This window comes from Ranitomeya variabilis, chromosome 1 (assembly GCF_051348905.1).
Source record: "Ranitomeya variabilis isolate aRanVar5 chromosome 1, aRanVar5.hap1, whole genome shotgun sequence".
NCBI lineage: Eukaryota > Metazoa > Chordata > Amphibia > Anura > Dendrobatidae > Ranitomeya > Ranitomeya variabilis.
This window is the reverse complement of record NC_135232.1, coordinates 595,919,112-595,944,945: the sequence shown is the minus strand read 5'-3', so window position 1 is coordinate 595,944,945 and position 25,834 is coordinate 595,919,112. Positions and strand designations below refer to the sequence as shown.

The following is a 25,834-nucleotide window of genomic DNA, read 5'->3' as shown; positions in this document are numbered from 1 at the left end:
AATCTGTATAATTACAGAATTAAGATGAAAGGATTTTACATAAGCATCTGGATATAGTGACTGGTATCCAGCTGAAAAGGAGATGGAGGGAGGAGTCTAGTAACTGAAGAAAATTATCCTTGCAGCTGATTGGCTAAGAGTAGCTGACTCATATTCTACACCCCCATATCCTTTCCGGTTGGATGCCGGAAAAAGAAAAAGCGTAATTTGGTATTATAACTAAAATTAAGTTTAAGGGGATTCCCTTTTCGGACATTTATGGCATATTCACATGAATGGCTCTTTCCGTTTACTTCTATGGGACCTCTGAAAATAGCTGATATGAGTCTACCACTTCAAAATGACCTGGAATGGTATAGTATATGAAAACTGCTTTTCTGCACCATGCACACATTTTTTGGGTTCTTTTATATAAAGAATGAGGTTTTTGGTTGTTTTTTTTTCTTGAGGAAATCCTGTTAAATGTCACAGGTAGAGGCAACCATCCCGTAGGCGTATTCAAAGCGAATAGGGTCAACGTCAATGAAACAATTGAAGGAAACTTATAGTAGAAAAACAACGGAAAGTATCCAAACAATAGACTAATGCGGTGGCAGCGGAAAATAACTTATTGTAAGCAAGTGAGCACAGTAGCTTTACATGTAATATATATATATATATATATATACAGTATCTATATATATATATATATATATATATATATATATATATATATATATTTACACTCACTGCTCAAAAAAATAAAGGGAAACTGAATGAAATATTCCAGTTGCAAATCTTTATTCATTACATAGTGGAATGTGTTGAGAACAATAAAACATAAAAATTATTAATATAAATTAAAATTCATATCCAAAGAAGTTCTGGATTTGGAATGATACTCAAAATCAAAGTGGAAAATCAAATTACAGGCTGATTCAACTTCAGTGAAAGTGATGCTCAGTAGTGTGTGTGGTCTCCACATGCATGTATGACCTCCCTACAAAGCCTGGGCATTGTACTGATGAGGCAGCAGATGTTGAGGGATCTACCCACAGACCAGAATTAAACTATAAGTCAACTCCTAGACAATATGTGGTGCAACGTGGCTTTGGTAGATGGGACGAGACCTGATGCCCAAATGTGATTGATTGGATTCAGGTCTGGAGAACGGACAGGCCAGTCCATAGCATCAATGCCTTCATCATGCAAATTGCCTCTTCAGAGAAAAAGAGGACTTGAACTTTATAGCGCCAAATGTTGGAAGTAGCGATCCTACAAGTCACAATCAACCCTTTAATGAGTCTTGGAATATGACTTAAGATAAAACCCAAATCAGTATCTCAATTCGCAGACACGGTGTTTCGGGCTGTCTGCGAATTGAGATACTGATTTGGCTTTTATCCTAAGTCATATTGCAAGATTCGTTAAAGGGTTGATTGTGACTTGTAGGATCGCTACTTCCAACAGGTGGCACTATAAAGTTCAAGTCCTCTTTTTCTCTGAAGAGGCAATTTGCATATTAAATTTCCCAGAGGAGCATTGCACGGCGAATAAGCCTCCTTACCATGACAAGCCAGAGCTGGTATGTCAAACCTTACCCCTTAGACCTTCATCGTGCAGGAACTGCTCACAGTTCAGTCACATGATGGCCCAGTGCACCTGCATATGGTCTCACAATGGATCTGAGGATCTGATTCAGGTACCAAATGGCAGTCAGGGTACCTGTGGTTAGCACATGGAGGGCTGAGCCCTCCAAAGAAATGCCTCTCCACACTATTACTGAGCCACTGCCAAACCGGTCATGCTGGAGGATGCTGCAAGCAGCAGAATGTTCTTCATTTCCAGACTCTGTCTTGTCTGTCACATGTGCTAAATGTGAATCTGTTCTCATCTGTGAAGAGTACAGGGCGCCAATGTTGAATCTGTCAATCTTGGTATTCTCTGGCAAATGACAATCGCCCTGCACGGTGTTGGGCTGCAAGCTGTTGTGAATGTCGGCCCACATATCATCTGCATGGAGTCTGACAGTTTGAGCAGACACATGAATGTTAGTGGCCTGCTGGAGATCATTTTGCAGGGCTCTGACACTGCTTCTCTTATTCCTCCTTGCACAAAGTAGGAGGTAGCGGCCATGCGGATAGGTTCTTGCCCTCCTATGGCCCCCTGCACATATCCTGGTGTACTGGCCTGTCTTCTAAAATCTGCTCCATGCTCTGGACACTGTGCTCACAGACACAGTTACCCTTCTTTCCACAGCTCACATTGATGTGCCATCCTGGATGAGCTGCACTACATGAGCAACTTCTGTGGTTGTAGACAGCGACTCATGCTACTGTACCTCTGGGGTAAGAGCATTTACACTACAGAGCATCATTTCCTTGTCTTGAGGTATTTCCACTGAAGTTGTATCAGCCCGTAATTAGATTTTCCACTTTGATTTTGAGTATCATTGCAAATCCAGACCTCCATGGGATATTCATTTTGAGTTACATTGATAATTGTTATGTTTTATTGTTATGAACACATTCCACTATGTAATGAATAAAGATTTGCGACTGGAATATTTCATACAGTGATATCTAGGATGTGGGATTTTAGTGTCTCCTTAATCCTGCAAAGGGGAGGTTATGGACGACAGCTTCACGGTACACATTCATGGTACAGTCTTAACACAGCAACAAGATCAAAGTAATTATTCTGCATCAGCAAGTTGTCTCCCAAGCAAAGACTTCAAAGCAGTCTGCGGTGTCCAAATGTGCTTTTCAAGCTTTTTTTGAAGAAGATGGGCAATGTTGCGGAGTGTAGACACAGTAGTCGGGCCCAAAGAAACTTAATGCAGCAAATAAAAGACAAATCATGCTTACTTCCAATGGAAATTGGAAGATGTCCAATAGTGCCATCAGCTCAGAACTGACAGCAGCCAAAGGCACCCAGCTACACCCATCAACTGCTCGGAGAAGTCTTGCCAGAAGTGGTCTTCCTCAAAGAATTATGCCCAAAAGCTAGACCTTCTACTTGGAAACAAGGCCAAACTCGGCTATGCATCAAAACTCTCCAAATCCTCCTCCAAATCTCAAAACTTCTCAAATACTATGAGTTTCCACTCAGTTTCAGAAAAAAGACTCTGTGTTCACTAGGCCTGAGTGAGATTTGTGTTGCCCCATAAACGTGACGCAAGAAGAGCGACAGTTCGTGTATATCACTGGCAAACTTGGTGCAATATAAAGTATCCACAGATATTACTTGCACTATCCATTGTATGATACAGCTGAATCCTTTACTTGCATTAACTGCCGGATTGTAGACTTCATCGTAGTGCCATGCCTGTGCCTTTTGGAGTGACTTAGTAGACTGGAAATGCTGGGGTGGCACTGCACTGTTTCTGCTTTAAAAATGTATTTTAGGTGGCCTTGGGCCCCCTGTAGAGCCTCTGCCTCCCACTGAAACGCTTCTTCGCTTCTATGCACTGTGACGACACAGCTGTCGGGTGACCCGGGACTAGGGGCTCCTTTCCTGGCCCTAACACTAGAGGTACCCTAGCTCGCCCTGTTCCCCGGGATACTTCAGATGACGAAGATGCCGGGACCTCTGCCCTCTGCCCTATCTGCTAAGTTAGCTCTCCATCTGTTCTCTTCCCCCACCCAGGGAAGAAGGGGCGCTACTGTGCACCACAGTACACCAACCTGACAAGCAGCGCAACAAAGGGAAGGGGGTAACTGAAAACTCCACACACAAAAAATATTCACTCACATATAACAGAGGAATCCACCGGGGTGTTCAGGAATGGGAAGAAACCAAAATAGGGAAGGATAAGGAATGCCAAGCGTACAAACTAAACAACAGTCATTTATAACTCCTCCTGCTCTCCTTCTCATACTAACTTCTCTCCCTCCTTTAGCCATGCAGCATAAAGCTAACTCTGACAAGGATTAGTAATAGAGCCCATATTATATAGGGAAAAGGAGTGGCTAACCGAGCACAGCTGAGAACAGGGATTTCCAACACGGTTAATAAGATGGAGAAGTGCTTCTTCTCAACGCCGGAGAACCAGATGATGCGGTCTTCTAGCTCCGCTTCATTGCAGTAACCCCGTGACATGCACACTGCTTTCTTGGACTACCGAGTTGTTCTTATGAGCAATTGCTGTTGCTGGTTTTGGTTCCTCTTACTCCTCTGGGACCGATTGCAGTCTCAATCTTTGCGACTATGATCCTTATGTCACCCATTGAGCCTGCTCAATAGACTATGGATACACTTGTACATAGTAATATGGCTCCAGGTCTGTTTAATGTCAAGGATCTGTAAATTTCAGAAGCAGAAGAGAATGTGAATCCATGCCACCAACTTTGGAGTGACAGTAGTAGCACTGGAGAAGAACAGCAACACACCCCCAAAAACAGAATGGTGGCCACAGACGCTACTGGCAGCATGAGGGTGTACCTGCAGCTCATTCCGGTTGCATAGGCAGTCTAGTTTCTCCAGAATGGCACATCCATATGTGCTGTCACTAAAAGGCTTTCTGTGTCTTCCAACACAGTCTGGAGAGCATGAAGCAGAAACCAGAACATGGGTTATTGCATGAGCAGAGCCAAATAGTGCCGTAGAAGGGCATCAACCCAACAGCCAGACGGGCATGAAACAGTGGGAGCACTGCCAGAGCCTTGCAAAAAAGAAATCTCCTGTTAATGTTTCTACATGTGGTTATATCCTGAAAAAGAAGTGTGTCAACTTCAAAGCTTGTCAAGAATAAAACCGCATTTAATGCAATCCTGTGTATCCTGGACCCTTTTATCAGTTTATCAGCATTGTGGAAAATCCACGTTTTTTCTCCACATTATTTCTAAAGGGTCTCATTCACTGCCTCATACCACCTCCTGACCCAGATCAGGTGAAAGGAAGTTGGGTAAATGTATGCAAGGAAAGATGAGTATCGGACATAGTTCTAAATTATGTCATGTTTTCACACAAGAATCTCCTAGTGGAATAAAGTAACCGAAATATTTCCAATCATGCTTTAACCATCCGAAACACACCAAACATGACTCTGATACAGCCATAATTTGGCTTAAAAATACATTTCTCAAGGCCAGAAATCCTGACTCTTGCAACCACAGATGTGATTATGTCCTATCTCATCTCTCAATTCCCACTCACATATATATCCGTGGATTGTGTTGACAGCAGATTATTATTGATATGGCATGAAATATTACATTTTCATTGTGCCATGTGATGTCACTGGTATAGACTGGAGACATTCAGTCCACCTTGGAGGCAATTATGTTTCCTGCATGTATTACCACCTCTTTGCTAAAGAGCAAACATGCAGAGAGACTTTGATCTCATTGTAGACTGCCTAACTCCTCGTTAATGGTAATTATCACAGAGGAGACACTGCCAGTTGTCCATTAATATTGGGTTTTAATTTATCTAATCAATAAGGCACATTAAACAGTCTGTAAATGCAATGTATTTTTTTAATACAACATTGCCCTCCGTGAGTGGCTTGGCCGTGGGTCAGTGAGTGATGGTCTAGAAAGAGGTCTTAGGGGTGAGGTTTCTCCTTGTGGAGAGTGACATACCAGCTCTGGCTTGTCAAGGTAAGGAGGCTTATTCTCCATGCAATGCTCCTCTGGGAAATTTAATATGCAAATTGGCTCTTCAGAGGGAAAGAAGACTTGAACTCTATAGCGCTGGAAACATATATATCCTTGGAGGCTCACACAAAACTCCCCGTGATATCCAGTGGTAGGTAGGCTATTGTTGAGTATAGTCAGTGCCATTGTCAAACTGTACACTGGTGCAGTAAGTTCTGGGTTCCTCCTGGTGCAAGACAATGCCCGGACTCATGTGACCAAAGTGTGTTTGCAATTCCTGGATGAGAAATACATTGATGCTATTAACTAGACCTTTTCAGTTTTCTTTTTTTTTTACTTGATTTTACATGTGAGCAGAGTATATGCTTTGTTGAATAAAAGTGACCACCATGTATTATTTCTTAACTTTCATTTTCTTGGTGGATGGACACCAATTCCATGGTTCATAGTGCTGTTCAAGACTCGTGCAGGAAATGAGCAGAGACCAATATTGGAAGCTCCATGCTGCATGTGACAATAGGCTATTGTACATAGTTATCTTATACCAGGTGGCCCATTGTGAAGTGAGTCAGGAGTGAGCAGGTGGTGAGGGACAGAAGGGTGGGGTAGGGTTGACTCCTATGATCAATTGAAGACGGAGCGAGGAACGTTTTTATGACTAGTGGCCAAGTTGTAGAAGCACACTATGACTACTGCTGTGGGACGGAGCTGCTTTGACCACATTGAGAGGAATTTGCTATAACTAATGTTATATTGAGTTGAAGACCACTATAAGAAGGCAAGCTGCTGTGACCGTTGTGAGGGTGAGGCTGCTGTGGCTACTGTGAAAAGGAGGTTGCTGAGACCACTTGAAAGGTGGGCTATTATGACCACTGTTAGAGGCTGCTATGACTACTGGTTTAGAGGTAAAACATCCCAAATTGCAAAGGACCATATCAAGAATTCTGTGTACCCTACACAAGCAAGGAATAACATGAAATTTCATCCCTGAAATCTGCAGAATTTTGTGTGCAGCTCTGGAATATAATAAATGCCATAACTAAAGAAAAACTGTCCCAAACAAATATATGTACAGTATTTGTGGTGATGAAATAATTTACCAACGTTCCCTACTTGTTCAGCATTTTTATGTGTTTGCATTTCGAGAAGTGTCATCTTCACAAGAGACACAAAGTAAGTAAAGGGGAACAAAAAGCAAATATAGTTCTCCTGTTAGGAAAATGGATCCTATGATTCAGACCGCAACACCATCTGTCAGGGAATTCATTTGGTTATACCCAAAACAAGGAGGGATGAGATATCCGCCTCGTAAACTCTTCTTTGTACTCAGGGCCTGCGCTGTACCTTCTATTGATGTTGCAATTATGCTTTACCATGTAGTGCCCAAACACAGTCACACGGTGTCTGAATAATACTGTGCTACTGGAGCGGTGAGAACTGGTACATCAATTCGGGTCCTACTGCTGAGTTCTCCACTGATGGCCAAAACTGGGGACTTCTCCTCCCTGTTCTCTCCTGGTTCTCCCCTGACCACAAAACTGACGTGTTAGATACGAAGATAGTCAAGCTCCGTCTCCAATGTGCGGCTCCATACATCTCCATCTACCTGTGGTCTTGCATCCAAAGGAGAGCTGGTTCAAAAGTCCCCCATTCTGATGAGCTTGATAATGGCACTTCCTGTGGATCGGATCAGTATCCTCTTTTAATAAGACACCTGTTGTAAATCTCTAACATGACTGTGTGTGTGCTTGACAGATCATATATATGCTGTTTTTCGCAAATATTTAAACCCAAGTAATGCCAAACAATAATAAATAAATCCATCATGCAATGCCCACACAATATTGCTATTGCTGAAACAACCCCAACCTATAGCGATAACCTCAGCACCCACAATGAGAAACGAAGATGGATTTGCTGCAAATGTGATTTTATTTTAATCCGGCACCAATGAAACAACAGATATTGTCCAATGTTTCGACCAGCTTGTGGTCTTTATCAGGGACATCTGTGTGGATAATGGCCGGGTGACTGTATATGTAGCACATCTAATTCATCTGGCTCTATATACAGTCACCCGGCCACTATCCACACAAATGTCCTTGATAAAGACCACAAGCTGGTTGAAACATTGAGCAATATCTGTTATTTCATTGGTGCCGGATCAAAATAAAATCACATTAGCAGCAAACACATCCTCGTTTTTCATTGTCGGTGCTGAGATTTTCGCTATATGTCTGCAGGACCATCATCCCTTCCACTAGCACGACCACTGTAATAAGCAGTGTTGCCGGCTTGACCTTACGTGAAGCAATACCAACCACCATACTATACCTAAGTACTATTTTTTTCCGGCACCCAAATGACACTACCCTATAGCACGCGTATAACTCTATGAATAATACTGCTATTCGGTGCCTAATGATTATTTCGGTGCACATCACTGCTCCAATAAGGAGAAGCTCTGCCACTTTCTATAAATGTGTGATGAGGGTAATGTAGAACCCTACGATAATGGTGACTACACAGAGCCCATGGTGTGACAATAGGAGAGAACACGTCCACCGCAGCGTTCCCTGATACATAACTTCCTTTATGAGTAATCGTGGTCTTGTTCTTTTGCCTTGGTCCTGACCAGAATTGAGCGATTTTCTACTTCTCAGTTCACAATCGACCTCCAGTAACCGTACGCTTTCTCACGACATGGTGTCTGAGGCCGTGTCTGGTGCTGCTGCTTATCCTCCTGTCATGCAGATAGGGCTGATCAGCGGCACCAGGTACAGTCACAAAGTATTGGAAGTTACACTGATCATTGTGGGTCTCACAGGTCAAGCCTTTATGGAAAACCCCATAACTATACTTAGATAATCCCTTAGATAATTCATATAGGGAACTTCTGTATTGTTCATTCCACTCCATAATCACTCTGTGTCAACAGGGTGTGAACATTTTTACTTCTCCATATAAAGGGTCAAAGAGTAAAAAAATGAATAATTCTTATATATGATTTGCCTGTTTCTGTCTTACGTCATATATTATTTTCGAATTTTGTATGAAATACGAAATATTGACAACGCACTGATTTTAATGGGAATGTAATACTACACTTCACCTTTGGAGGCGCTGTAGTAGAACTAAACACCTGCTGCTGGTTTCCTCTACAAAGGATCATTGGTGATTTTCATAGTTTGCATCTGTTGTGGATTTCCCAGGGGAAAGGGACATTCGGTACGTGGGCTTGTGCTGAACACAGAAGTCACACAGCACAAGCCGATCTGTAATACCAGGCACGGGGAAGGGTCCAGTTTTAGACACAGGGAAAAGTCCAGTTTTAGCCACAGGGAGGGGTTCAGTTTTCTAGAAGGCCCTGATGAAAATAGCAGGTTGCTGTTACTTACAGTGACACATTTGGCTTAGATCAGAAATATGCCAGTTTTGTATATCTCATATATAAACATTTATATGATGTGATCTTTCCTGTCTTAAATATTTATTCTTACATTCCTGCCCATGAGGAAACACGTTTCTCCCTACGTGATCGTTTTCAAGATTTCCTAACTTTAGAATCCAATTGCAGAAGACTCTGTGTAAGAATTGCGGAAAACCCTTCCTGTACCAGTGCACTCTGGGTACATGCCAGACATGCACCAATCATATCAAAGCAGCATACTGTACATGTGCCACCCACACCGGATACATGCCACGTGTGCACCACTTACACCGGACACATGCCACGTATGCACCACTCACACCGGACACATGCCACATATGCACCACTCACACTAGACACATGCCACGTGTGCACCTATCACACCCGGCACATGCCACATATGCACCACTCACACCGGACATGTGCCATGTATGAGCCTCTCACACCGGACACGTTCCACGTATGCACCTCACACTGGACACATGTCACGTATGTACCACTTACACCGGACACGTGCCACGTATGCACCACTTACACCGGACACATGCCACGTGTGCACCATTCACACTGGACACATGCCACATATGCACCACTCACACTAGGCACATGCCACGTGGGCACCTATCACACCGGACACATGCCACATATGCACCACTCACACTGGAAACGTGCCTTGCATGGACCTCTCACACCAGACACATGCCACGTATGCACCTCACACTGGACACATGCCAAGTATGTACCACTCACACCAGACACATGCCACGTATGCACCTATCACACCGAATACATGCCACGTATGCACCACTCACATCGGACACATGCCACATATGCACCACTCACACTAGACACATGCCACATATGCACCACTGTCATGTCGGACGCTGTTCAGACCAGGTCGTCCGACATACAGCGGCAATTCCGCTTTTGTCCACTATGCGCTCATTGGCGTCGGCTAGATTTTATCTAGCTGGTCCGGGGTTAATTTACCTGGTGCTCGGATTGGAAGCTGGGCCATGCCCACTGCCTTTAAATAGTTCTCTTGAACATTGGGCGTCGCCGATTATAGCTTCTGTCTAGTGCTTGGTTATCTCGGTCTGGAGTGGTGAGCTAGTAGTTGGAGTATCGTTGCTGGTGGTGTATTTTCCCTTTGTCTTATTTTCTCCTTCCCATATTTGTATTTGTTTTGCCCTTTGCATTTATAGTGTATTCCTGAGTGACTGCGGCGTTGTGCTTATTTTTCCGTTATCCTTGTCTGTGCCAACTGTGGATATTGGAGTGTGGTCTCTTCACTGGTGGGTGGTGGTTTCAGCCTAGGGTTGAAACAGGAGATAGGGCGAGGGTGGAGGCCCAGACATGCGCACCATCAGTGTAAACTCTGGGAGAGGGTCAGTCAGGGTTTCCCTAGTCTGAGGGAAATCGCAGGGGCCCGGGTTATTAGCTCTTTCCTACCTAGGTCTCCCGTGACAACCACTCACACCGGACACATGCCATGTATGGCCCTCTCACACCGGACTCGTTCCATGTATGCACCTCTCACACCGGACACATGCCACATATGCACCTCCAACACCAGACACATGCCACGTATGCACTGCTCACACCAGACACATGCCATCAGTAGATTTCTCCTTATTGGGTAGCCATAACTGTTCCTAGGGGTCCCTCATCTAAGATAGAGGATGTCTCATTACTCCAGAGAGGGCTTTTTCTGTTTTCAAAGTTGTCCAATAAATAGGACAGTAAAGAGGTGGAACTTGTAATGATTTGCATATAAAGGGGCGTTTCTAGGCACTTTAACAGGCTGGCTCAGGAAGAATATGAGCGGGACTTAAAGGGGATATTAAAGTGGATGGGAATCATTCTGGCTTACAGTCAGTAGATAGAATATCATGTATTATAACAGTGTCTGAAATGTTCGTTTTTGTCTATAGGAGGAGAAGCCAATATCCCGGTCCACCGTCCGGCTCTATTAAATGGCTCTGTCAGTATTTCTTGTTCTCCATCACAGAAGATGGGAACATTTAGGACAATTACCTGGAGGTTTGTTAAGAACGGAACAAGTATCACAATATTGGACACCTCAGCGAGGCCGTATTATATATATCCATCACAGTTCAGGAACCGTCTACTGATGTCTGAGGACTTATATACAATGACTATAATGGATCTCACCAAGGAGGATGGAGGGATTTACACTATTGATGTTACAGATACAAATGGAAGAACAGATTTCTATTCATTCAATGTCACTGTCTTTGGTATGTATTCATAGTTTCAGGCTGTGTTTCCACCAGAGGAAATGACCATGGAAGTTCTCCCACCATCTATAGAGGGCAGGACAGTGACACTTAGTTGCATTGTCCTCTTATTGCCCAGCCAAGACATATTATCAATGTAGCCATTAATACAGGTCATTTGTGAGTCACCCCAAATAGATCTTAGTGGCAAATTATTGGCTCCTCATGTAGATTTTGCCTACTTTTGTGCCAAATTCTTCACTGATTGACAAATTTTTTGCAAAATCAAAGTTAATCTTTCTTTGTCTTTTACCTTCTTTTAACCTTTTGAAGAAAAAAACTTTCACTTTAGGTTTTAATTGTGTAAAAAATTACTTAGATTTCCTCTAGTATACTGGAGTATAATCTTGCAAAAATGTAGGCACTTTTCAAAAAGTCGAAAAATTACATTTAGATAAGGAAAACCATGTCACTAACTAAGAACGTTAACGTAAAAAAAGGTGAAAATTAAATTGAAAAAAATTGCAAACAATAAAAAGTAACAATTAGAACCATTTTTACTCTGGAAAAAGGGCGCAAAGACAACGAGGAATCGGGGCCATGGTGCTAAGAGGTGACTTGAAGTGGAAATAGTTTAGGCTACTTGACGTTGGAGTATTTTTTTGGTCACATCTTGAGAATGTCCAATAGTCTTCATTGGAGCAAACACACAAAAAGAAGCAAAAACAATATAAGTTAACATATCGAAGCCAAAGGAGAAAAAGTAGTGGTCCAAAATTTTACAGATCTCAAAATTGAGATGTCTGCTGCTGTTTTATAGGTAAAGGGAGAAAAATTTGTGAAGATTTCCTCCACATTAGGTCAGTGGACAATTGTCATCCACAGACTACAGGAACACTACTCAATTCACCTTATGATCAAAAAGAGTAAGGAAAGCCCACATTGTGCTGACAGCGAAGTAGGCCATATTTCTGGGGGACCAATATAAGGATTTAATAAAAGGAACTTGAAAAAAGTGGTTTGGTAAAAGAGTTGAAAATATGTGATCAATTGTAATCTGCTTGTGCTGAGAAATCAAGCTGTTGGACCCGCATGCAAATTAGCCTGAAAGTGCACTGGGGGTGTGTACATGTATCCTAAGCACATCAGGCCACACCTATTGTGTTTCTAAGCAGAGAGGGTCAGTCTTCACCCATGTCAATAGACACCGCAATGCACTTTGATTTACATGTGGTTTTACAGCTCCATTTCTCAGCTCTGCCACATCGGATTATACCAAAGCAGGTATGGATTTTATTGTTGTTCTCTGAGCTGTGGAGCCAGAACAGTAATTAGATTAGTAATATCATCCTGATGGGCTCCCACTATGGTGGGATTATAGGCCAGGCTCATCTTTTCTCAGCTGCTAGAATAAACACCCCTATAACACATTGTTGTTCAACTGTAGTAACGGCAGCAGATGTCACACTCCGTGCAAGATAACGTCGCTTATCTGTTAGATTTGTTTGCTTGAGGACAGATGGGCTCTGAAAGTAAATGATTAGTAGAGGTTCATTTGTTAGGAAATATGAATTATGATCTGATCAATGCAGAGGATACTGTTCTGTTTGATGAATCCTGTCATGAATCACACTCTTTGAGTATCTCCAGGCTCTTTATTCACATCATGTCTCAACCTCCATTACATGAATCCCGTGTACAACAACATGTCACCCATGTCAATAGACACCGCAATGCACTTTGATTTACATGTGGTTTTACAGCTCCATTTCTCAGCTCTGCCACATCGGATTATACCAAAGCAGGTATGGATTTTATTGTTGTTCTCTGAGCTGTGGAGCCAGAACAGTAATTAGATTAGTAATATCATCCTGATGGGCTCCCACTATGGTGGGATTATAGGCCAGGCTCATCTTTTCTCAGCTGCTAGAATAAACACCCCTATAACACATTGTTGTTCAACTGTAGTAACGGCAGCAGATGTCACACTCCGTGCAAGATAACGTCGCTTATCTGTTAGATTTGTTTGCTTGAGGACAGATGGGCTCTGAAAGTAAATGATTAGTAGAGGTTCATTTGTTAGGAAATATGAATTATGATCTGATCAATGCAGAGGATACTGTTCTGTTTGATGAATCCTGTCATGAATCACACTCTTTGAGTATCTCCAGGCTCTTTATTCACATCATGTCTCAACCTCCATTACATGAATCCCGTGTACAACAACATCCAACAAGTTCCAAACAAAGAATATAGAACACACATAAAAGTAGTGAGACCCCTAGAGGCCACATGAACATATAACATATTGCTACATCCTTTCTCTTTTAACTGGAGGAACAATAAAAGATACTAAAGTATTCTATGATGCAGCGCCCCCACTGCCGCAGGGCCGAGGGGTACCCGGTACCGGGCCTCTGAGTCTCTGCTTTGGGGTTGTCACGGTGGCTAGACCCGGTCCGTGACCCTGCTGAGGGGCGCCCAATGAAAGGTGTGAATGGTGGTGGTGGTGCGGAGCGGTAAATAACGAGGACACCAGGTTGCAGTCTCTTTACCTCTTTACTGAAGGCTTCAGGGTCCTCAATCCGGAATACGGTTAACTGGGCTGCGCAAGCCTGGTCGGTCCGATGGCACCTCCAGAGTTCCCTTTGCAGGTGGAAATCTGTGCCTACCTGCTAGCGCTTGTGTGTTGTAGTCCTTCCCTGCTGAGCACCATGGGATAGTCCTCACAACTGTTGTGTCTGTTTCTCGTGTTCCCTCACAACTCTATTCTGATGTTCTTCCACGTCCCCCAGATCTTATGGTTAGGACGCACCCGTATGACGGGGAGGCTCGGAGCTTTTCCGGGACTCTAGCGTCGCCCCACTCCTGTTGTTACCCCCCTGTGTCTTCCTGGGTCAATTGGGTGAGACAGCCCGCCTATAACTGACTGTCCTGCCGTAGGTTTGAAGTTTGGCTTGGAGCTCTGTACTTCCTCGGCGTTCCGGCCACCGGTTATGCGCCTCAATAGGATGTTGCCTCGTCTTACAGCACGACTCCTACTGGTATTCCCCTTGTTGCGTTGATCTCGTTTCTCAGCACAATAAACCTCGCTTCTTGTCCTTTCTTGGGGTACCGCCGCTATATCATGCAGTTGCGGTCCCTTAACGTTCTCTCTGGTTGCTAGGCCTCTGTCAGGATCCCACCCCTGACAGGGACCCCTCCGAATCTTCCCCTACAACACCCTCTGCCACAAGGTGTTGCCTGGTTCCAACCCAGTCAGCTTTCTCTCTAACTTCCTGCCTAACCCCCAGTTTTACCAGATTGTGAGGAGTGGCCTAATGAATAGAACCCTTAGCTCCCCCTGGAGGCCAGACTGTGAAGTGTATTGGTGTCTGTGATACCTGGTCAGATGAACTCCTTCAGTGCCATCAGACGTACCATAGCCCCCCTTAGCGGCGGAGCCACAGTACTGCAACGACCAGGACTCTGGGGCGCTGCACTCCCCCCCCCCGGTTAAATCCAGTACTCCTGGACTGGGAAGAAAACAACAATACATGTCAGCAAAAAGACATACAATTTTTGAAAATGCAAGTACAAGTAAACTTTTTAACAGAGCTTCCCTTTATGGGAGGTGAGGACGCTTGAAAGTTACAAACATGGTTAAATATTTTAAATAACATACTATAAATAACTCTTCTTACCCAACCGGGTATTCTACTAAGTGCAAATTCTTTGAACAATAATTTAAATTGGCCCTTAAGGACGTACTCGCTGAATCCACTAAAGACCTTCTTATAACACATTATAAGGCTATTCAACGTTTATGCATTCTCCTTCTTCAAATCTGCAGGACCGCCTGTCCTAACTGCTCCAGACCTACTGCCTCTCCTTTCTGTTACAGGACCGCCCCTTTCCGCCCGGGCCTACTGTCTTTCTACTACTATACACAGTATAGAACATATCATTTTTCTTTCAGTTCAAGATCACTGAGCCATTTCTGTATGGCTCCTAGGAGGACTCACTACCTAGCCCCGTACGGGTTCACTTTCTGTCCTCGTTCTTCTATCAACATCATTAAACATTTCTTACAATCAACTAGTTAGCTACATTTAACTTTCACATATCAGCATTATTACTTTTTCTTTTAGAGCATCATCACTCTCTAAGTACTATCAATGAACATCCCCTTTAAGAGGGGACCGAGTCTCTATGAGGTAGTGCAACTTCTCAAGCTGCAAGTCTGTTCACAATAAGGACTCCAGTAATGTTTTCAAGATCAGTATCTTCACAAAGAGTCCTTTCTTCGTGTAAAACCAGTAGAGAGCACCTTTAAGAAGGTGCAAACTATTTACAACATCAGTTTTTGAATCATTCACCGTCCATGATTCGGCAGTCTCTTGATAACGGAGGCAACAAGTAGAAAACAAACAAAAGGCAATAGGGATCCCGGGTCAACAAAGGGATCCCTTTAAGAGTTAACCCTGGACGGGTTTTAGCAGCAAAACAGCAGAGAAAAACAATGAACTATTTACAATCAATAAAGCATTCTTGCTTACTTAGTCTTCTTGCAGTGCAGGGGGTGGTCTCTGATCCGCGGCTGATGCGGTGTCAGTACCGGTGGTTGATCTCTCAGGTGCCGTCAGATCACCCGGTGTCTGGATCTGAAGGCTAACCCTGTTTGCAAGTTCGGTAGCCGCCACAAGGCGGACGGTGGTGAGAGTAACAAGATCTGTCAAGCCCGGATCAGTCATGGTCGGGGCAACAGGCGACGCCCCTTCAGGCTCACAGCGTTGGACATTCCGAGCACACCACCCTTGCGCACTCCGGTGGCGGGTGTAGGTCACCTGATCCCCCCTTTGCAATGGGTCACCATATTGGTTACAGCAGGGAGTCTTCACGTTGTAACTAGTAACAAAGACGTCAGTCGGTAGTCCCGGTTCCTGTATCGAGCCCCAACCCCTCTTCGGGTGGAAGGCCAGCACAGTTCCCCGCTTTACCACGTCTTTCCTGCCGTGCGCAGACTTTCTGCGTTGCGTTTTTGGCGTGTCGGGTTGTTCCGTCTCATCTCGGTGTCTCCAATGCAGAATTAAACATTGTTTATACTGTTCCCAAGTGAGCACAGCAAGGGTGAGGCCGTCCTCCCAGGCTCCATCTGGCCCGGTCCAGGGGGTGTCCCACCCCGTCTGGGCCCACGTCTATGGGTTCTCCCATCTTGGTCGGTAGTGGAGGTACCAGCTTCCCCATCGCGTCGGGGGTGAGGATCACCCGCTCCACCGAGAGGAAACAGTTATTGCTGGGGTGAGGAGCGGTCACGGGAGCGGGATCGGTCAGGAGAGCTGGATCGGTCGGGGGAGCAGAATCGGCCGGGGGAGTAAGGGCGCCGTCCATGCCTGCGCCTGATGTGATTCCACCGATGTCAATCTGTTCCGTTGACGAGGACACTGGAATCGGCGGCAACCTGGACCGCGGCTCCTCCTCGGCAGCCTCCCGATGTGGCTCCGCTCTCCATGGTTCCGTGGTCGGGATAGGTAGGCTCGGCTCCTCCGTCGGCGGCTCCAGGGAGTTCAGATCCTTCACCGGCGGTGGACGCGAGTCCGCCTCTGATGGGTGAGGGCAGGCCGGGATCACCTAGCCGCTGCTCGGGCACTTGCTGATCGTCATCGCTGTCCGGCATTCGGCGGCAACGCATGCACCTGGCTCCGCCATTTCTCCGAGGTCGAGCTCCTTCTTCGCCTCGTTCCCGCCGTTGCAAATCAGGGGGCGGTTCTCCTCTGCTGCTGGGCAAGTTGTCATCTCGCAGCAGAAGCCGGAGGGGGCGGTCGCTACTTCTGGCGCTGCTTTGGTAGTCTCCTCCCATGGCACGCCCTCCTTCTTCCTCTGCGCTCCCTGTGGTGCTGCAATGGCGGCGGGTTTTGGCGGGAACTTTTGGCGGCAAATAGCAATACACAGTCTTTGCAATAAGTCACAGTCCAAGTATAATAAATCACAGTTCCAAGGCACACATGGCCCGATTCTTCAGGCTTAAGTAGATCCTGTTCGTGACGCCAAAATTGCAGCGCCCCCACTGCCGCAAGGCCGAGGGGTACCCGGTACCGGGCCTCTGAGTCTCTGCTTTGGGGTTGTCACGGTGGCTAGACCCGGTCCGTGACCCTGCTGAGGGGCGCCCAATGAAAGGTGTGAATGGTGGTGGTGGTGCGGTGCGGTAAATAACGAGGACACCAGGTTGCAGTCTCTTTACCTCTTTACTGAAGGCTTCAGGGTCCTCAATCCGGAATACGGTTAACTGGGCTGCGCAAGCCTGGTCGGTCCGATGGCACCTCCAGAGTTCCCTTTGCAGGTGGAAATCTGTGCCTACCTGCTAGCGCTTGTGTGTTGTAGTCCTTCCCTGCTGAGCACCACGGGATAGTCCTCACAACTGTTGTGTCTGTTTCTCGTGTTCCCTCACAACTCTATTCTGATGTTCTTCCACGTCCCCCAGATCTTATGGTTAGGACGCACCCGTATGACGGGGAGGCTCGGAGCTTTTCCGGGACTCTAGCGTCGCCCCACTCCTGTTGTTACCCCCATGTGTCTTCCTGGTTCAATTGGGTGAGACAGCCCGCCTATAACTGACTGTCCTGCCATAGGTTTGAAGTTTGGCTTGGAGCTCTGTACTTCCTCGGCGTTCCGGCCACCGGTTATGCGCCTCAATAGGATGTTGCCTCGTCTTACAGCACGACTCCTACTGGTATTCCCCTTGTTGCGTTGATCTCGTTTCTCACTCAGCACAATAAACCTCGCTTCTTGTCCTTTCTTGGGGTACCGCCGCTATATCGTGCAGGCGCGGTCCCTTAACGTTCTCTCTGGTTGCTAGGCCTCTGTCAGGATCCCACCCTTGACAGGGACCCCTCCGAATCTTCCCCTACAACACCCTCTGCCACAAGGTGTTGCCTGGTTCCAACCCAGTCAGCTTTCTCTCTAACTTCCTGCCTAACCCCCAGTTTTACCAGATTGTGAGGAGTGGCCTAATGAATAGAACCCTTAGCTCCCCCTGGAGGCCAGACTGTGAAATGTATTGGTGTCTGTGATACCTGGTCAGATGAACTCCTTCAGTGCCATCAGACGTACCATAGCCCCCCTTAGCGGCGGAGCCACAGTACTGCAACGACCAGGACTCTGGGGCGCTGCACTGACAAAGTTAGAAATTAACCTAGTACGTCCAGTTAGATATAATCTTTGAGGTGCGCCGGCTTTTTGCTAATTCTGCCAGCTCTGGTAATATAAGATGTGTCCCTTTCTACATCTGGTATATCTGGTAGCTCTTCTGATATTGTCTGTCTCTGGCCAGAGTTCTCACCCTGATGATCAGCTGTCACTGTTGGTGCCTGACTTGTACTTTCTGCCTCGTTGTCTTGGGTGTCTGGATACTGTTCAAAAGGCCATGAATCATCTCTTTCTCGCGTTTTCCTCAAATATCTCCGATTCCTCCTTAGTCTTCTTCCGTCATCTGTTAGAATTTCATAGGACCGAGGTCCCAGTTTCTGGACAACCTTTGCCTTTTGCCAGTGTGTGTCAAATGTGCTGCTTGGCTGCAGCCGAATGTTGTCATTTCTCTGGAGCTCAGGCAGATCCTTTGCAGATTTATTGTAATAGAAAGCTTGCCTCGCTTGATTCTTCTGTAATTTAGCTTTGATGTTTCCCAGCAGCTTTGGCTCTAACAGATGACACGCAGTTGGTACGAGTGTCTTTGTACGCCTACTCATGAGCCTCTGTGCCGGACTGCTGTCTAGGCCTTGGGTGGGTGTGTTTCTATGATCCAGTATAGACAGATATACATCAGCACCCGCCTGGTTTGCTTTCTGCATGAGTCTTTTGGCTGTTTTTACTGCTGACTCTGCTTTCCCATTACTCTGAGGATATCTCGGAGAAGACGTCTGGTGTTCAAATTCCCACTTCTTACTGAAAGTTTTGAATTCTTCCGACGTAAACTGTGCCGCATTGTCAGAGAAAACGATATCTGGAATGCCATACCTGGCAAAATGGGCCTTGAGTTTTTTAATCACTGTTCTCGCCCTTGTGTCCTGCACCAAATCAACCTCCCAGAAGTTAGAGAAATAGTCCACTGTAATCAGGTATTCTTTGTCATTCCATGTGAACAAGTCTGTTCCTATTTTTGACCAAGGCCTATGTGGAATTTCATGAGGTTGCAATGTCTCCTTTGGTTGCTTATCATTGCAGGATGCACATATTTCACATTGTGCTATGTAATTTTTTATGTGGTCATTCATTCCTGGCCAATAAACTGATTCTCGTGCACGACGTAGGCATCCTTCCATGCCTAAGTGAGAAGAGTGCAATGTTTTCAATATGTCTCTTCTGAGAACTTCAGGTATAACAGCCCTGTCTCCTTTAAAGATGATTCCTTGCTGCACTGACAATTCATCTCTTATGTGGAAGAATGGTGAGACTTCCCTCGGAGCATGCTGCTTGTATTTTGGCCAGCCCTGCAAGATGACAGTTTTTAAACTCTGGAGACTTTTATCCTTCTCTGTAAAAATCTGGATTTGCTTGACCTTTTCTTTTGACACTGCAAGGTAGTTACACATGTTGATGGTTTCAATGTCTTCCTCCTCATCCTTTGTGCTAGGAAGGTAAGCTCTGCTTAGCGTATCTGCAATCAGTAAGTCTCTTCCTGGACAGTACCCGATGTCAACATCATATTTCTGAAGTCACAACAGCATGCGCTGTAGTCTCTTTGGGGCATTTAGTAATGGTTTCTTTGTAATGCTCTCCAATGGTTTGTGATCCGACTGCACTGTTACCTGTCGACCATAGGTGTACTGGTGAAACTTCTCCATCCCAAATACCACAGCCAGTAGTTCCTTCTCAATCTGCGCATATCCCTGCTCTGTTGTTGTAAGGGCTCTGCTTGCAAATGTAATTGGCTGTTTGTTCTGCATTAATGTGGCTCCAAGGCCTTTTTCCGAAGCATCACATTGTACCACCACTTCTCGATCTGGATCGAAATACTTTAGGGTTGCTGTATCTGCAATGGCATTCTTTACTGCTCGGAAAGCAGTCTCCTGGCTTTCTGTCCATTCCCAGCGCACATCTTTGTGGGTTAGCTGTCTCAGTGGCTCACACATGTCTGACAGATGTCTGCAAAATTTTGAGAGATAATTCACCATGCCCAAAAATCGTTGTACTCCAGAAACATCAGTAGGGGTAGGCAAATCTTGTATTGCTCTCACCTTTTCAGGATCCACTCTGACCCCAGTTGAAGTCAGTCGATGACCAATATAGGCCACTTCTGTCATTTTCAATTTGAATTTGTCCAAATTCAGCTTTATGTTTTTTTCTCTGCATCTGACCAAAAATTGTATCATCTTCTGATCGTGATCCTTGATTGCAGATTCCATATTTTCACCTTCTCCCACTACCAGGATATCATCCGCTATTGTCTTCACTCCAGTAAGTCCTTCCAAAGCCTGCATCAATTTCTGCTGGAATATCTCTGGAGCAGGTTTTAGTCCCATGGGCATTTTCAGCCATTTAAAGCGTCCAAATGGTGAAGAAAATGTTGTCAATAAACTTGAATCTTCAGTCAGGGCCACATGCCAGAATCCATTTTTTACATCACATACAGAAAATATTTTAGCCTTTGATAAATCTGGTAGGACATCATCTAATGTTGGCATTGGGTAATGATTTTGTTTCAGCGCCTTGTTGAGTGGCTTAGGATCAATACATATTCTTAACTTTGCCCGATGGTTTCTGTACTATGACCAAACTGCTGATCCAATCTGTGCTCTTATGGACTGGTGCTATCATGCCTCTTCTCTATAGATCTTGCAGTTCTACTTTCAGCGGTTGCATTAAAGCTACAGGCACTCTTCTTGTGGGTAATCTGGTGGGCTGCACTGTGTTGTCAATTTCTAGCCTATATTTACCTTCAAAGCACCCATCACCTTCAAATACATCAGCATACTCTGCTTTTATTTTCTGCATGTCCAAGTTGTGCTCTGCATTTAGTTTTGGATTTTGTATATCCTGGGCAACTTCAACAGACATAATGTTCTGAGACTGTACTTTTATTAAGTCCATTGCCTGAACTGCTTTTACTCCCAGTAATGGTACATGGTTACCACCCCGTAACACGGTAAATTCAACTCTATAACTCTTTCTGTTACATGGGTTTCGTATCTTTAGCTTACATGTCCCCATTGGTTTCAGAACACTTTTGTTGTACATCACCAGTACCTTGTCCGTTGGCTCAATAGAAACCTGTTTGTTTAGCAGATCAAATGAAATTACATTGCAGCTTGCTCCACAATCCAGCTGAAATCTAATGGGCTTCTCATCCAACAAGAATGTTGCATAAAGCTGCTTGGCATCCTTCACTACTGACTGCCCAACTACATTGACTTTCTCTGTTGTAGACTGCATTTGTAGCCATGTAATGTCCTCTGCACTGTCAGTGTCTGGTGTCACAGCGTGGAGCTGTCTGTACTGTTTGCCTCTTCCCTGCCTGCAGACAGCAGTGTAATGATTCTTCTTGCCACATGACCTGCAGGTTTCCCCATATGCTGGACACTTGGTTTTGTCTCTCTCATGTCTTTTCCCACAATACTTGCAGTGGACAGTGTTTATAGGGTAGTCTGGTCCTGTCTTTCCTTTCATAGATACTGCATGTACCTTGTCATCATCATTCTCACTGGTGCCTGCCATCATCTTCAGGCTGTGCTGTGTGAGCTCAGCAGCCCTGCAGATTTGCATACATTTCTCTAAAGTCTTTCTTTGAGATGACTGTCCTTTATGCCACACACCATTCTGTCCTTGATTAGACTGTCCCTGATCTCTCCAAAGCCACATGTTTCTGCAAGTCTCCTCAGCTCTGTCAGATATCTGTCCACATTTTCACCATCCTCCTGATGTCTTGTGAAAAACTTATATCTTTCCACTGTCTCATTCTTCTTTGGGTCACAGTGTTTATCAAATGCCTGCACAATGTCTGCTAGGAGGAGGTTGTCTGTGTCTGGGAGCAAGGTGTGGGCTAATTCTCTGCCATTTTCCCCAATTAGGTCATAAAATAGCTTTACTTTCCGTTTGTCGTCAGTGGGGGCCACAGTCAGATCCACATACAGTGTAAACTCTTCCTTCCAATGTCTCCAGGTCTGGGACAGATTACATGAAGTGACATCCAGTCTCTGAGGGGGCTTCAGACCAGTCTCCATTTTGCTGTACTGTCAGGGAATCTGTACTTACAGTTGCAGTGATCTGTGCAGTTCCAGCCTCATATAAGCTCTGAGAATTTGCAGGTTCTGTGCCCGGCTGCCACCATGTTCTGTTTGATGAATCCTGTCATGAATCACACTCTTTGAGTATCTCCAGGCTCTTTATTCACATCATGTCTCAACCTCCATTACATGAATCCCGTGTACAACAACATCCAACAAGTTCCAAACAAAGAATATAGAACACACATAAAAGTAGTGAGACCCCTAGAGGCCACATGAACATATAACATATTGCTACAGATACGTTACTTAGAAATAGACTCAAATCTGTATCCAAAATGAAAAGGGGAACCAGCTGCCACGGTGACAGCACCTGGTGGCCGTAAGTGTGGCCTGGGCCTTCAACTTCTAAAGAAAAAGTCTGCAGAGGCTGATTATATTTTCTCTCATTGCAGAGCCTGCTCCCTGGCCGACCATAACGACTCATGTAAAGGAGAGAACCAGAGAACAATGTAATCTTACTCTTAATTGTTCTGTCCCAGCACACACATCAGATCTCTCCTACACCTGGAAATACAAACCTTGGGACTCTACATATCAGCTGTACAGTAATGGAAGCACCATCCAGATATCACTACCCCCAGACCACCAGGACATGGAGCTCCTGTGTATCGTCCAGAACCCAGCCGACCAGAAGAACGTCTCTACCAGAGTAACATCCTGCAGTAATACAGGTGGGGAGTCACACAAGTGTCATGTCTATATCTTGTGTCTGTGACTCACCGAGTACATACTGTAACGCCGGTGTCCCTGCATGCCTCAGCTCCGCCCTCCCAGAATGAACGTAGACTTACTCACCTCCCAGGCTGCCCTGTCGTGTCCCCTGCTCCTGCTCCCTCTTCCCAGTCTCGGCGCGCCGCACTTCTCTCATAGCGGTGCGCTTAGGATACATAGCATGCCCTCCCAGTCACTAAGGCTGGTTTCACACTTGCATTTTGATCTGCAGCGTTTTTTTAAAAAAACGCATGTGGTGAAAAAACGCATGTAAACGCGGCAAAACGCCGCATTTTTTAGACGCATGCGTTTTTGCATGCAGAAAAAAAACGCGGCGTTTTGCCGCGTTTACATTCGTTTTTTTCATGCGTTTGCGTTTTTTAAACGCATGCTGAGAAGTGTGTGACAGCTGCCAATCATCAAAATCAACTAGAAAACCCACTATAAATAGAAATAGCTAGGGTTAGGGTTATGGATAGGGTTAGGGTTAGGATCCCTAGGGTTAGGGTTAGTTTTTTATTAGAATGTCCTGGTCACCAGGTCACTGATAAGCCACCCCCCACCATCAAGGTGATAAAGGGATCCAAACCCTAACCCTAACCCTGACAAGCCACCATCCACCATCAAGGTGATAAGGGGATCCAAACCCTAACCCTAACCCTGACAAGCCACCCCCCACCATCAAGTTGATAAAGGGATCCAAACCCTAACCCTAACCCTGACAAGCCACCATCCACCATCAAGGTGATAAAGGGATCCAAACCTTAACCCTAACCCTGACAAGCCACCCCCCACCATCAAGTTGATAAAGGGATCCAAACCCTAACCCTGACAAGCCACCATCCACCATCAAGGTGATAAAGGGATCCAAACCCTAACCCTAACCCTGACAAGCCACCATCCACCATCAAGTTGATAAAGGGATCCTAACCCTAACCCTAGGGATCCATAGGAATTGGCTATTATGTTGACCTGGTGACCAGGACATTCTTCTAATAAAAAGCTTTGTTCAATGTGGACACCCCAAGATATACGGTATTGCTATAGAGTACTAAAAATATAAACTCGTAGAGTATGGACTGTCATATAGGGTTAGGGGTAGGGGTAGGGGTAGGGGTAGGGTTAGGGTTTGGATCCCTTTATCACCTTGATGGTGGGGGGTGGCTTTTCAGGGTTAGGGGTAGGGTTAGGGGTAGGGTTAGGGTTTTCTTGTTTTTTCTTGTGTTTAGGGTTAGGGTTAGGGTTTTCTTGTTTTTTCTTGTGTTTTCTTGTGTTTTTCTATAAAAACGCATGCGTTTTTAATGCAAGCAAACGCATGTGCTTAAAAACGCATGCATTTACATAGACAGCAATGCATTTTTTTGCCGCAAATAAACGCATGCGTTTTTTTGCGGCAAAAAAACGCCGCTAGAAATTACTACAGGTTGCATTTCTGCAAATGAACGCATGCGTTGCTGAAAACGCGTCAAAACGCATGCTAAAAAATGCATGCGTTTTTAATGTTAAGTATAGGAAAAAAAACGCATGCGTTTTTTAGCGCTAAAACGCTGTGGATCAAAACGCAAGTGTGAAACCAGCCTTAAAGAGACAGAGCGTGTAATCCTTTGTGTCCCCAGCAAATAGCTGGGAGGCACCTGTAAGGAGGTGCCTGAGCAACAATTGAGAACTCCAGTATGCTAGCTGCATGCCTGTTGTCAGGTTCCTGAACCTGCATCTGTTCTGTTACCTGTTCCAGTCTGATCTGATCTGTATCTGTATTTTGAACCTGAAATCGCACCTGTGGTACCTGTGCCTGAAACTGATATGGCGGTATGTGAGCCAGAAATCACTTTGGTGGTACCTGAATCCGAGACCGCTCTGGCGGTACGTGAACCTGAAACCGCATCTGCGATACCTGAGCCTAAAACCACACCGGTAGTATGTGAGCCTGAAACCTCCCCTGCGGTACCTGAGCCTGAAACTACTTCGGCTGCACATGATCCAAAAACCGCTCCGATGGCATCTGAACTCAAAATCACTTCAACTGTACCTGAACCCGTAACTGCTCCGGTGGTTGCTGAACCTGAAACCTCTCTGACAGCACATGAACCAGTGCATACTGCCCTATCCCATATGTGCTAGCACTACTACCTGTTCCACTATTCTTCGGTCCCCACCGAAAGGGGCTCTAGTGAAAACTCAAGTGGTCACCTAGTTACACCCCTCCAGGCTATCTCTGCCCCATGGCACAGTGAGTTCATGAATCACATGTGTTTCAGATACATTACTCATCCTGTATTGATCCAGAGTTATATCCTGTATTATATTCCAGAGTTAAACTCGCTATTCTGCTGGTGGGGTCACTCTCTACATAATTACATTTTTGATCATGTACTGTTCCTAAGTCATATCCTGTATTACACTCCATAGCTGTGTAGGGTATCATCCCCTGCTAAGAACTAAATTACACCGTGACTTTAAGAGACTATGCTTGTCTCTTCTTGTGTGTTGGTTTAGAACAAGAAGCAGAAAATGTGTTGGTTCAGGAAGTGAAGAGGGAGCCTTGTGCCTTTGAGAGACATGCAGGACAAAAAGTATGTTCTTACAATGAAAGACAGGTAAATGAACTTACGG

General features: G+C 45.1%; 1 protein-coding gene across 3 annotated transcripts in view; it reads left to right on the top strand.

The window, feature by feature from the left end:
• The window catches only part of LOC143769864 (CD48 antigen-like), a 62,752-nt gene that overhangs the window by 3,020 nt on the left and 33,898 nt on the right, over positions 1-25,834 (top strand). For all 3 annotated transcript variants that reach the window (XR_013214500.1, XR_013214501.1, XM_077258874.1), the window contains exons 2-3: positions 10,944-11,270; positions 22,903-23,181. Coding sequence is in view for 1 of the 3 variants with exons in the window: in XM_077258874.1 (XP_077114989.1) it covers positions 10,944-11,270; positions 22,903-23,181 (606 nt within the window). In the remaining 2 variants the exon portion in view is untranslated. The remainder of the gene's footprint in view (positions 1-10,943; positions 11,271-22,902; positions 23,182-25,834) is intronic.